General features: G+C 43.4%; 1 protein-coding gene across 1 annotated transcript in view; it reads left to right on the top strand.

Moving 5' to 3' along the window:
* Positions 1 to 3,265, top strand: part of apoba (apolipoprotein Ba) — a 68,126-nt gene extending 64,861 nt beyond the window's left edge. The window contains exons 27-29 of the mRNA XM_078541550.1: positions 187 to 301; positions 1,228 to 1,411; positions 1,659 to 3,265. Coding sequence (XP_078397676.1) covers positions 187 to 301; positions 1,228 to 1,411; positions 1,659 to 3,125 — 1,766 coding nt within the window. The 3' untranslated portion in view covers positions 3,126 to 3,265. The remainder of the gene's footprint in view (positions 1 to 186; positions 302 to 1,227; positions 1,412 to 1,658) is intronic.
* Positions 3,266 to 12,277: the final 9,012 nt, after the last annotated feature.

Genomic DNA, 12,277 nt, shown 5'->3' with positions numbered 1-12,277 from the left:
ATGTCTGAAATATTTTTTGCAATAGTGTCTAGATAATTTATTTTGTTTATTTAACATAATTAATATAATTATGATTAAAGCATCTTGGAGGGTTCAATATATTTCTTGTAGACGAATTCAACATAGAAATTAATAGATTTTTATGTGTATTTTTGAAAGGTGATTTATTTTCTCCCTTTTTTAAAGCAAGCACAACTTTAAGCACCACCACTGATACCTACAATCTTAATGGAAAATATACTTTTGCCCATATTGATTTAAGTGTCGACTGGCAGCAGAATTGCACTTTTCAGCATTCAGGGTAAGTTGTACATTTTCATTAACTTTTTAGATGATAAGTTATCTGATGGAGTTTTTAAGTTTGCGTCGTTACCAAAAAGCATCCTCAATTGCTTAATAAACAAGTCTTCTGGTAGAGCTTAAAAGTTAAGCCTTATATATAGATGCTGGTTTGAATGGCAACCAATAATAGATTAAAGTGTCAGTCACATATATGGGACCCAGCTGTGTAGAAAAGGGTTGCACCTGACTAATTAATATAAAATAAGAGGAGTTTTTTCATGTTTAGAGCAGAACTATCAGCTGTTGCAGGAGCATAAATGGATAGTTAATTAATTAGTTGCCGATTATACAGCCTTTCCTGGTTGACTGCTTTATAAAGGAAAATCAAAGGGCTACATTACAAGGGTGTTTCCTACAGAAGCAGGAATTTCTGCTGATTTACATCAAATGCCAACTTAGATTGAACCAATATAGTAAGATTTTCTTTAGATGGAATTGGATAGTTTTGTATCAGAGACAGAAGTTTAGGGTATGAGAAATAGAATAGTGTACATTTTTCTTAGTTTAGGATGGGTTATATAGGCTATAAATCCTTCTTAAATTCTGTATTTCCTATATTTATTCCCATCCTCTATTTAGGGTTTTTTTTTTGGTTCTGATAAGGCATTTGTCCCCCAATAAATTTAGTTGTGATTTATCCTCTGAATTTTGCCTGCACTTCATGGACAAGTTTTGATCTTCACCACTCAGGTGATAAGTTGGTGCAGTAGATCACACACCCTTTACAGAATCCAGGTTCTGCAAGTGGTGATCTGCTCATAAATAAACAAACAATAGTAATGGTTTTTCATTGCTGTAAATATGAATTATGATATTGTACTAATAGAAAATGTCATTTTCTTATTATAGTAAATAACTATTCCTTTTTAAAATTTTCTCTGTTAGAGTAACAAGTCATCTGGGAATAGATGTCATCAGTCCAACTTTCACAGACCTTAGTATTCGTTGGCAGCAGAATAATGGTAGAATTTCTTCATCAGTCTCCTCTCCAGCTGCTGGATTCCTAGGAATGGTAATCAAAAAGAAGAGGCCAAATGTTCTGTATGCAAAACTATATATCCATGAGCCAGTAAGTAACTTTATTCTTGTGTATGAGAAATATGAACTGAATGCAACAAAACAAAAAATGTTTATGTAATTTATTGAACTAGAAATAATGATGTTTCCATCCACAGCCCTTGCATGTATAATGTAAAACAGCAAATATTAAGGATGAACTGCCAAATTTTCTGGATCTGTCACTTCTAAGCTATTTCAGTGATTCATATCTCATTCGTTGCATGAAATATAAATGGACATAATTTTTATTTCCACAGACATCCTCTGAAATAATTATTTGGGGTGGTAAAATTTCATTGGAGAACCCTGAAAGCATTCAAGCGCAGTTCAACTGGACAAATGGCGTTATTACAGACATGGCAAATGGCCTGAAGGAGAGAATACCCAAGATGATTCAAGCCATCTATAATTGTGTAAACAAGTATCACACCGAACATCTTGGAATAGAGTTGAGCGTTGTACCCTCGAAACTCAAAGACTCGATGAAACATATTGTTGATAAAGCACACAGAAAAGCAATCAATGGCCTTAAGGAAGTTGAAACTCGTCTCCAGTCCGCAGTTGATGATATCGCTTCAAACTATCAACAGGTGAAAGAAACAACAAAGAAATTGTATAAGAGAGCAGCAGCTGAAGTAGAAAATGTAGACTTTGAGAAAAAGATCACCACATTATTAAATGTCATTTCAAATTTGGCAGAAGAATATCAGAGTAAGTTGAAGGACTTAATTGATGCGGCAATCAGATTTTTAAAAGACACCAAATTTCAGCTACCTGGACTTGACGACCAGTATACAGGGCAAGAGCTATACATGATGTCCATAAATCAGGCAACACAATTTACCGTGAATCTCGATAATATTGTAGAAAGAAATCTTAGAGATGCAGTGGAATACTTTAATGCGTTGGAGTTTAAGATGATTCCTGGTGATAACACAATCATTAAAGGCTCAGAAATACTTCCTCTATTAACAGAGTCTCTGAAGCAAGTTCTAACAAAGGTACTTGAAGTTTTAAGGAGCATGCATAGTCTTGATGCTGAACAATATCTAAATTCCCTCAAAATAAATATACAGGCCGGGTCTGAAGAATTTATTAAAGCCAGTGTTGCAAGTGTCAATAATCTGAAGGATGGAGTAAATAAATTCATTACAAATTCTGCAGAACTTTTCAATAAACATTTTGAAGGCTTACGCACTCGCTTTCAAGAAATTGGAGAAGAAACAATTCCTGAATATCTTGAAATGGCCAAAGAAAAATTGAATGTTGCAATTTCAGACATTAAGAAGCACACAACTACATATAAACGGACAATTAAAACTAAGTTGGATGAAGCTATTTCTCACCTAAATGAACTCTATGAAAATTTAATTGCTCAAGGAGAATATTCAGTTGATCGATTTGTTGAAAACTTAAGGAAATTTACTGAACAACTATTTAGATTCTTGGAACAGATTGTAAACAAAATAACTGAAGGAATGGGACTATATGTGGAAAGACGACCTGGACAGCTTATAATTAATGTTCCTCACCCCCTTGAGTGGAAATCATTTGATGATGTACCTCAATTGAAAGAAGGAACTTTGAGCCAGTTAAACATCAAGGGACAGCAGATCCTTCAAAGGGGCACAGCTCTAGCATGGGACAGGATTGTGGAGAGCTATCAAAAAGATAAAAAGTTCCTGAATGAGAAAAGAACAAAGAACGTCAAATCAAAATTTTGAAATTCATCTGAATATTTAAAATTGTTATGAATCAAACTATGTAGTGTGCATAATATACTATGCTTGTGAATGAAAAAGAAACAATCACATGTTATTTCAGCATTTGTAATGAGATTAAATATAAACTTGTTAATAACTTGGCAAGCTCTTCATGTATCATTTCATTTTCATATTTGCTAATATAAAACAAATGAATGTTTACAAATATTCTGGTTATGGTAGATAAATAGAGGGATTCAATCAGAATATGAGGCCCTTTTGGCTAATTTTAGCTGAGTAGCATTCTCTTTAACTTAGACAAGTACACAAGAGAGACAAATTTCCTCAGCTTTTCTGCAATGCAGCATCATGTACGTGGCAGATGGGTGGGACTTGATTACACTGGGTTCTGTTCTTTTTCTCCCCAACCATCTAAATCTTAAATCCTTTGTAGGTAAGTGCATGTTAAACCTGCTTGTTAGTCAGCAAATGCAACCCAACGTAAAAATAATGTTACAAAGCGTCAGTGCTGGACTAATGCCCTCAGCAGCAGTAGGCGCAAGGAACATGATCATGCTCAGCATTGCGAAAGCAATAAGAGACTGCGAAACTGTTGAAGGCCGTGGTTTCCCAGTAGGCTTGATTGCAGAGGGAAAAAAAAAAAATACCCTAATAAAGGGCCTTCCCGGTAATACAGCAACCAACCCTGCTCCTGAGGCTGGTTGTGCCACAAAGACTGCAGGCTCCCACCCGCTTCACGTACATACCCTGACCCGGGGAATTCTAACAGGGTCTGGAACAGCTGCCAGAAATCCTGCTCCATCACAAGTATTATGGCCCCCAAAACCCGAAAGAAATTTGGGGCCAAGAGTTTCAACCATTGGCTGCAGTGCAATCTGAATCATGTTCCCGTGTAACTTGTTACAAACCCACGTCTGCAAAGTGTGCTTGAGGGTCAGCCCAGACGCTTCAATCATAAGGAAACAAGTTTGTGGTTGAGTTTATATTCTAGCAGCTCCTTCTGAATTGCACTTGCAAGTTACTTAAATTCAACTAGTCCCAGCAACTGTTTGATGTGTATTCAGTTAGGTTGAACTGTCCAAATTACTGAATTATTTTCCGTTGGCTTTTTACTGCATTGACTGGGAGCCCAGTGGCCTTCTTGACAGCATTAGTTCACACATGTTCAAGTTGGTAAACCTACTTTAACAGGGGCATCTTGTGAAGATTGCTGTCTCCCTCCCAAAAGAATAAACAGACTGAGTCCTACCCTGGAAGCAGCGATGCCCCCCGCCCCTGTCCCCAACAGGCAGCTCTTCCTACAGGCCACAGGCCACAACTGCTCTGAGCAGGTCCTGACATGGACCTCACCTGCTGGTTGACAAAAAGGCCTGAAGACAGGAAGCACCTTTGTTGACTTATCCTGTGCACATAGCACAATGTGGAGCACAAATATACTGCTGAAACACTCCAAAATCAACCACTGTGTGAAAACCGTACTACTAATTAACTCCATGATCAGCCTCTGACAATTCCGTGTACACCTTGGAGATCAAGTCAGCCGCTCACACGTAACCAGCAACGGGCTCCCACAGGGATCAATCCTTGTACCAGCTCTCTTCAACATACACCAGTGATCTCCCTCTCACAAAGTCATGGCTCTTAGATATGCTGACAAATCGGCCCCGGCTTTCCAGACTCAAGAGCTTCAGGACATTGAGAAAACATTAACTGAAGATCTATGTTCTCTGGAAGCTTACTTTAGAAAAGGGGGCTGATGACTTGGACAAAGTGAAAGAGAAAGAGGGCTCAAATCCCCGATCCCTTCCGAAGGAGAAGAGACCTGTTCTGGTCGATTTGTGAAACTGCCACAGCGGTTGTCCCTAAAAAAGGTTGGAAGGAAAAAGAGGACCTTAAGAAAAGGAAACCAGACTAAGGACTGCAAAACACCAGGGTTAAAGCTGTGGTTCGTTTGATCTTCATAAGAGTAGCTAAATAATAAAGCTAGTGAACGTAATTAAGGTAATCTAAAACTCAGAAGACAATGTTCATAGAATAGGCTTAGAATTTTCCCGTCGGTGATTTGGGGGCGGGGCCCGCTCACTGACGGGAAAATGTCGCGGGATGACGTCATCCCGGTCCCTTTAAATTTTCATGAAGGCGGGCGGGCAGCGAAATTAGCTGTCCGCCCACCGACCTGTCAATGGCCAATTGAGGCCATTGACAGGATAATTAAAGTAATTAAAGGCCCTGCCCGTCCTACCTTAAGGTTTGGCGGGCAGGCCAGGAGCCCCGGCGGGCTTCTGATAATACATGAAACCTCATCCACTGGCGGGATGAGGTTTCGTGTTCCTTTTTAAAAACTTTAATAAATGTAATGTGATATTTATCAACGTGTCCCATCTCGTGTGACATTGTCACATGAGGGGGACATGTTAATAATATTTTTATTTCTCTATTTTTTACGTTTTTGACAGTGTCACTAATCTCCCTGAGACAGCACTTTGTCTCAGGGAGCAGTGCGCACTTTGATAGCTGGGGATTCCCTCACCCCTCCACCCCCCCCCCTTAATTGGCCCGCCCACTCAAAATGGCGGCAGGCCCCATTTCGGCGGCGGGGGTTGGCTGTCCACCTGCTGCCCAGCCGATGGGGCCCGCATGCCCACCAAGGGCAAAATTCTGCCCAGATGCTTTCCAACATCTAGTGGTACACGAGGCAGACAAAACATTAGCTTATGCCTGTTTCCATAGCTCGTTTTTCCTCAAACAGGTCAGTGGCCTGTCACCAGAGGCTGCAGTTTGAGGGGTACCACTCCACATTGACATGGCTGACCAGGAGACTCTGCCACTCTTACCACCTGCCATAGGTGTATTGGAAGAATTAAGGTTGATGTGATGGACAGGAGAGGGTTTAACTTAGACAGCCCTAATTTTTCCCCTCACTACCTTTCCGCAAACAGAAAGGCGTTTTGATTTTGATTTCTCCCTTCTATAATCGGTGGCGTATTTCCCAACTCTTCAGTTTTGCTGTGGTCCAATTTTTACTAATAATCCCAAGACAGGATAAACCCAGAGGGTTAGTTTACACACGCTCAAAATGCGGGAAGAGGGTTCACAACGTCGTCCACCCTTTTTGCATTCATACAGGAAAAGAGAGATAAAGAAAAGAAAGAGGTACAGAGCAAAGACCACAGGGAAAATAAGAATTATTGTTTCACGAGCGTCCAGAATCTAGGATAAAAAGTCCAATGGTGTATTCCTTCACAGAGGACAGCAGGCTGAAACTGATGCAGGATTATCCGCTTTTCCAGTGGAGATGACTTCCACGGTGAAATGGGCACGCAGAGGTGAGTTAGTCTTGTAGCTGGTGGTACAGAAGTTCCAGTAGAAACAGCATAGATGGGGCCAGGCAGGCATTCAATTGTGGGCAGAGCCCTTTTTCTGAGCTGCTGCTTGGTTGATGAAAGATGGCAGACTCAGCTTTCCAGCTCCAAAGGCAATAATATAGATTCCACCAGCTTCAGGGGGCTCATGTGACTCCCACCTCTCTACTTTGGCTTTGACAAAGGACGTATATTCCTTACTCAGGATTCTTGAAACTGTTAATATTTTAACCATTAAGAATTTCAAAAGAGGTTTCAGGGTCTTTGTCCTAGCAGGCAGGCCATTTTTGCTGGCCAGGTCTGGCTTTAAGAAATGTAAATGGCCTTTGTATAAATCCCTTGGAAGTTGGTTTTCTGCAGCCCACAGGGCCATTAGCTTCTGTTCAGAGATCGTGGGTCTCAGCTCCTCTGAATACCAGAAAGTTCCTTTAGTTTGAGTCATAGCCAGCCATGGCTTCAGTTATTTTAAAGTCTTTATCCAGTTTCTAAAATTTTATAAATTAGCCATGATGATATATATATTTTTTTTATAAAACTATAGAGTGACATCTTAGCCCCCTGACATCCCTCGCTGTCTCACAGAAAAAAAATGAATTCCATTTCATTTTTCTCATGTAGTCTTAAGAAGGAAGAATAGGGAGTGGAGGAGTACACATGCATTCTCTCATTCATGCTGGCACACAGCTAGCAGGGGCAGTGACAGCTCTCTGTTGCATTCTCATTTTGAGATTTAAACCTGGGTCTGTGCATCAGCAAGGACATTGTCCGACCATGGAACGTGGAAGGCTTAGGTGACTTGCAAATGTTCAAAACCTGAATTTTGAGGAAGTATAATCAGGTGTAGAGTTCCGAATTACCTCTGTTGGGGATCAGGCATAAGCAAAGCCATTGGTTTTCGAACTCTGCCTGTCCAATTCCTGATTAAGTATCCTCCAAAGTGTCTGGGGGTTTTCCAGGGTGGATAGCACTCGGGGGCAAGTCATGGTCAAGCTGCTCAGGGCTATTTTCAGGAGAATGCAGGACATCTCATTCTGTGAGTGCCAGGTTTTTTTGATCATAGGGGGCTGATTGCTCTTGTCCACCTTGGTAACCTGTGGGTTCAGCTGTTCAAAACCAGGGACTGTGGTTAGCCTGGTGGTCAGGAAGTCAGGGTGTTTTAAAGGGACTTCGGCCTCTTTAGGAGATTCCGGTTCTGGGTCTGGCTCGAGCACTAGGACAACTATAGATTTCCAGCTTCTGGTGCTAGGTGCTTTGAGTTGGCATGCCAACAGGCGGACAGAGGGTCAGCTTGGGCCCAGATGATAGGAAAATGGCCTTCTGAAATGGGCCTCTCTCACATCCATACCAGGGAGGGTTACAGTGCTATAGCCTGGCGGGTTGCTATGGATCATTTTAAATATGGTGGTTAACCCCGTCCAGTCACCTTGCAATTCTGCATTAAGGTGGGTGAGCATGGGGTCCAATCTAATTGGGGCCCCTCCACTGGTCAGTTGCGTAGGTAGGTTCTGTATCTTTTGGGACACTACTGCCCTGTTGTGGAAGGTGAGCTCTTGCTGTACCTCCTGGTGGCTTTTCAACTAAGTGAGTCATCACCCTCACTGTTTCTGGGCCAATTTGAGAACTTTCCTAGTCCACATTTAAATATTCCAGAAAGTTACCAACCAGGCCAATCAATGACTTCCTAGCTGTGGCCTTTGGCTTTGGACGGGGTGCTCTCTCAACTTGTTCCACATCCCCTGGAACACTTCTGCCCTCAAGTGGAGGTGTGCGGCTCCAGTTACATCACCTAGTGGCTTTTCAAATAGGGGAGGCATCTCACTCCCTATCTGCTCATCTGTGTGGGGATTCCAGTTGTCTCTATTTAATGTCGGAAATAAAGTTTCTGCAGGCCATAATTCAGGCAAATCCTTAACCTTTTCCTTTCCTGGTTTAAAAGCTTGCCTTCCTTTAGGCTCTTTGACTATGTGGGGCATCTCCCTTACTATTTCTTTCCCTGCTTTAGGACTTCTCTGGTCCCTATTTCATTCTGGGATACTTGGTGAGTCTATTTTAGATGTTAGGGGCCTTTCCAGGGCTTCTTTTAATTTTACTGGCTTGGCTTCAACTTTGCTACGTTCAAACAACACTCATTCAATGTTTATGGGGGTTATTTCGCCTTTGTGGGCCTCTTTTCTTTCTCTGGCTAACTCCTTGCTGCTAGCCAAACCATTCCAAAAGAGGAAATTGATTCCTGCTACTGGTAGTTCAGGGACAATTCCCACTGTAACAGGGCCTGAAACATGATCACGCTCTAGGTGGACCTGATGGAGGGCTACAAACACACATCCTCCACCCACTCCACAGATCAGTGCTTTGGCCTTCAGGGGCAACTTGGAAGGGGGTGGGGGAGGAGTTAGGTTTAGGTTTTCCTCTAACATTAAGGATTGAGTGGCCCCTGTGTCCCAGAGCAGTACAATGGACTTGTTCACATTTTGGGATGGGTAGGGGGACACTGCTCCTGGCAGGACAAAACTCGGGAAGCTCTCTGGGATTTTGTCTGGCTCAGACACATAGGGCCATGTCCTCCGGGGGTAAGTTTCTGTCACGAACGTCTCTGCCTGCTCTGCTGCACAATCCATTGGGGCGTCCTTCAGAGGGCTACTCAAGTGAAGCTCCATTAGGCCAATGGGCTTGCCTTGTAATCCCCAGTACTCATACCTGGAATGGCCTACTTTACTGCAATGAGAACACACTGGCCAACAGTGAGGGATTCTCCTTTCCAACTGCAGCTGGGCCTCTCACACCCCCTTTTATGTTTTCTGGGTGGGAAGCCTTCCCTATCCAGATTGCCCTGCTTATCTTTTCAATGCTCATGGCAACGGTTTGGAAAGGGTCTGCCTGAGTTTCCAGGCCTATGGCCAGAATTTTCCATCCCCTTTGGCATCGGGAATTCATGGCGGGCGGGAGCGAACAATATGGCGAGAAGGCTGAAAATCGGTTTCACCATGTCATGAAGCCAGTTTGCAACCGTTCGCTCCGCCCATCAATGGTGAGTCATGTCCCCCCCCCCCACCCCCCCCCCACCCCCCCCCCACCCCCCTCCCTCCGCACATCGGGAACATCATCTTAATACATTTGCATCTAAGCCCTGCTCGCGGAAATCATCCCCCCCCCCTGTCAAATTTACAGCCCACGTCAGCAGGGAAACACGCTGACCCAGCATATGTCTTGACAAGTGTTCCAGGTAGCAATCGGGAGTTACCATTAGGGCCTTGCTCAGATCGCGGACATCTGAGGAGCAGAAGATGCTGGACCCCTACAGCTACTGGAGCCTGGGGGTACACGTGCATCGTAGGCCGGGTGGGTTCCGCCGCGAGGCTGCTCACTCAAGGTGGGAGGTGTCGGCCGATGTTTCAGGTCTGCTTCGGGACATCACGGTCTTGGCCGTGGGCTGCTATAGGTGACCTTCGAGGTGGAGGACGGGATAGTCCAGCTGTGAGTGGGAGAGGAAGGTGTACCGGTGGAGTGGGAGAGGAAGCTCTAAGTTTGACTGGGAGTGGGGGGGGTGGTGAGGTAGGGAAGCAGGGAGGGAGTACAGGGCAGGGGCGGAGAGTGTAATGGAGGAGAATATGGCAACTAGAGAGGTAGGTGTAAGTGGGGAGGAAGGTGTAAAGGATGGAGTTCGGAGCGGGAAGGACTTTGGGGAGAGAAAGGAGTTCATGAGGAGGAAGGAGTTCGGAGGGAGGAAGGAGTCCAGGAGAAGAAGGAATCCAGAGGGGAGGAGGGAGTAAGGATGGAGGAGGGTTTTTGGAGGGGATGAGGGTGTAAGGATGGAGGAGGGAATAAGGGTGGAGAAGGGAGTAATGGGGGTGGTGGATGTCCAAGTGAAGGTGCAAGGGGCCTGTGAAGTCAGTGACTGCCTCCTGGGGCACTGTAGGCCTGAGGTCAGCAGCCATTAATTTTTGCAATTTGGTATTTGTGCTGCTTTGTTCTCAATTTCAAGCCTATAGCAAATGTGTAAGGTCATTTTATATTAAATCTTACTTGGTAGATGTGGATCTTAACCTGCTATGATTGTGCTTTGATTAGTTAATCAATAATAACCAGTAGTGACATGTTTCCCCAGACCTTGTTTTTTCTTGCTGACTAGGCACAGCTGGTATTTAGACTACATCTTTGATATCCGATTTTCAAGCTAGCACACTAAAATAAGCTGTCTCTTGTTTATCAGAAGTCCTTCTTCATACTGCATTCAGGGGTCACGTGATAGGGTTCATTCGTCATTACAAAGGCCGGGTAATCTTAGGGGTGGAGCTTTCTTGTCATGGACCTGGTTCAAGCATGTAGCTTCTACATGAGCTCTGTAATAAAGTTAGCTGTTTCAAGTAAGAAACCTGCCCAGTACATCAAGTTTATTACAATTGGCGACGAGGATAAATAGGTCCGACGCTGCACCTCGCCCTTGTGAATGTTAATTCTTAAGGAAAGAAAGAAAAGTATACTCACCAGTCATGCCGTTTTTCAGCAGAATCGACCCTTATAATTCGTCCCTGAAAGGCTGGAGTCAGTGCTTAGAGCCCCTAGGTTTTTATTTATTTCGTGGCAAATGAAATAACAGTGGAGGTGAGGCAGAAAGCAATTCTTTTAAGTGTCTGTGGGAGCAAGACATATAACCTCATTCATAGTTTGATGGCCCGGAGCGCGTCCAATTCTAAACCTTTTAACAAGCTGGTAGACCTCGTGAAGAAACATTTTCAGCTGAAGCCATCAGTAATTATGCAGAGATTTAAGTTCAACTCCAGAGTAAGGGCCCCGGGTGAGTCAATCACAACTTATATTGCAAAGTTAAAGCAGTTGACTTCAGAGATACACTCAATGACATGTTGCTGGACCGTTTGGTTTGTGGCGTTCATGATGACGCCATTCAGCGCCGTTTACTTACACGAGTTAATATTGATTTGAAGTGCACCATAGAAATAGCACTAGCAATGGAGAGAGCTGAGAGAGACTCACAGGCTTTGCAGAGTGTGCAACATTGTGCCGCTCATCAGTAGGGGCAGAAACCTTACTGCTGGGCATGCTGCGAAAACCAGAGAGACATCCGTGAAGCGGGAAACAGTGTCTACTGCTCGAAAAATGAAAAGCCCTACTGGAAGCATCTCACCAGCCATTCAAAAATTAATTTGTTACTGATGTGGGGGTAACCAAGTACCGGAAACCTGCAGGTTTAAAGAGGCACAATGCCACTACTGCCACAATAAAGGGCATGTAATAAAGCAATGCAGGGGGAAATTGAGGCAGCCAATCAGACAGCAGATCAAGATAATTGAAGTGCACAATATAATTGACCCAGAAGCTGCCGATACTGAAATCTATTCCCTATACAATGTCAAAGCAGCAAAAACTGAACCAATAACCATCACCCTTCAAGTGAATGGGAAGCCTCTAGTCATGGAGGTAGACACAGGAGCATCGACCACAGTAGTGGGGGAACATTTAAATACCTAAATGAAGTTGCCCAGCTACTGAATCTGGGACAAACCATGGCTCAGCTGAAGGCATACACTGGAAAGTCAATTGCCACTGCACCTGTGTCCTACAGGTAATAGACACCTCAGCTTCCAGTGATCATTGTAACAGGCGAAGGACCTAGTCTTCCGGGCTGTGATTGGTTAAAAGAAATTAAGCTCAACTGGTTAAAAATATTTCAAGTGAGGACAGGTGGAATTCCTGAACTGTTAAGGAAAGATAACAGCATATTTCATGACAAATTGGGAAAGATAAAAGGCCTAGAAGCAAAAATATACATCG

The sequence above is a fragment of the Cetorhinus maximus genome, chromosome 5, assembly GCF_964194155.1.
Source record: "Cetorhinus maximus chromosome 5, sCetMax3.hap1.1, whole genome shotgun sequence".
In the NCBI taxonomy this organism is placed as follows: Eukaryota; Metazoa; Chordata; class Chondrichthyes; order Lamniformes; family Cetorhinidae; genus Cetorhinus; species Cetorhinus maximus.
This window is presented reverse-complemented; position numbering and strand designations above follow the sequence as displayed.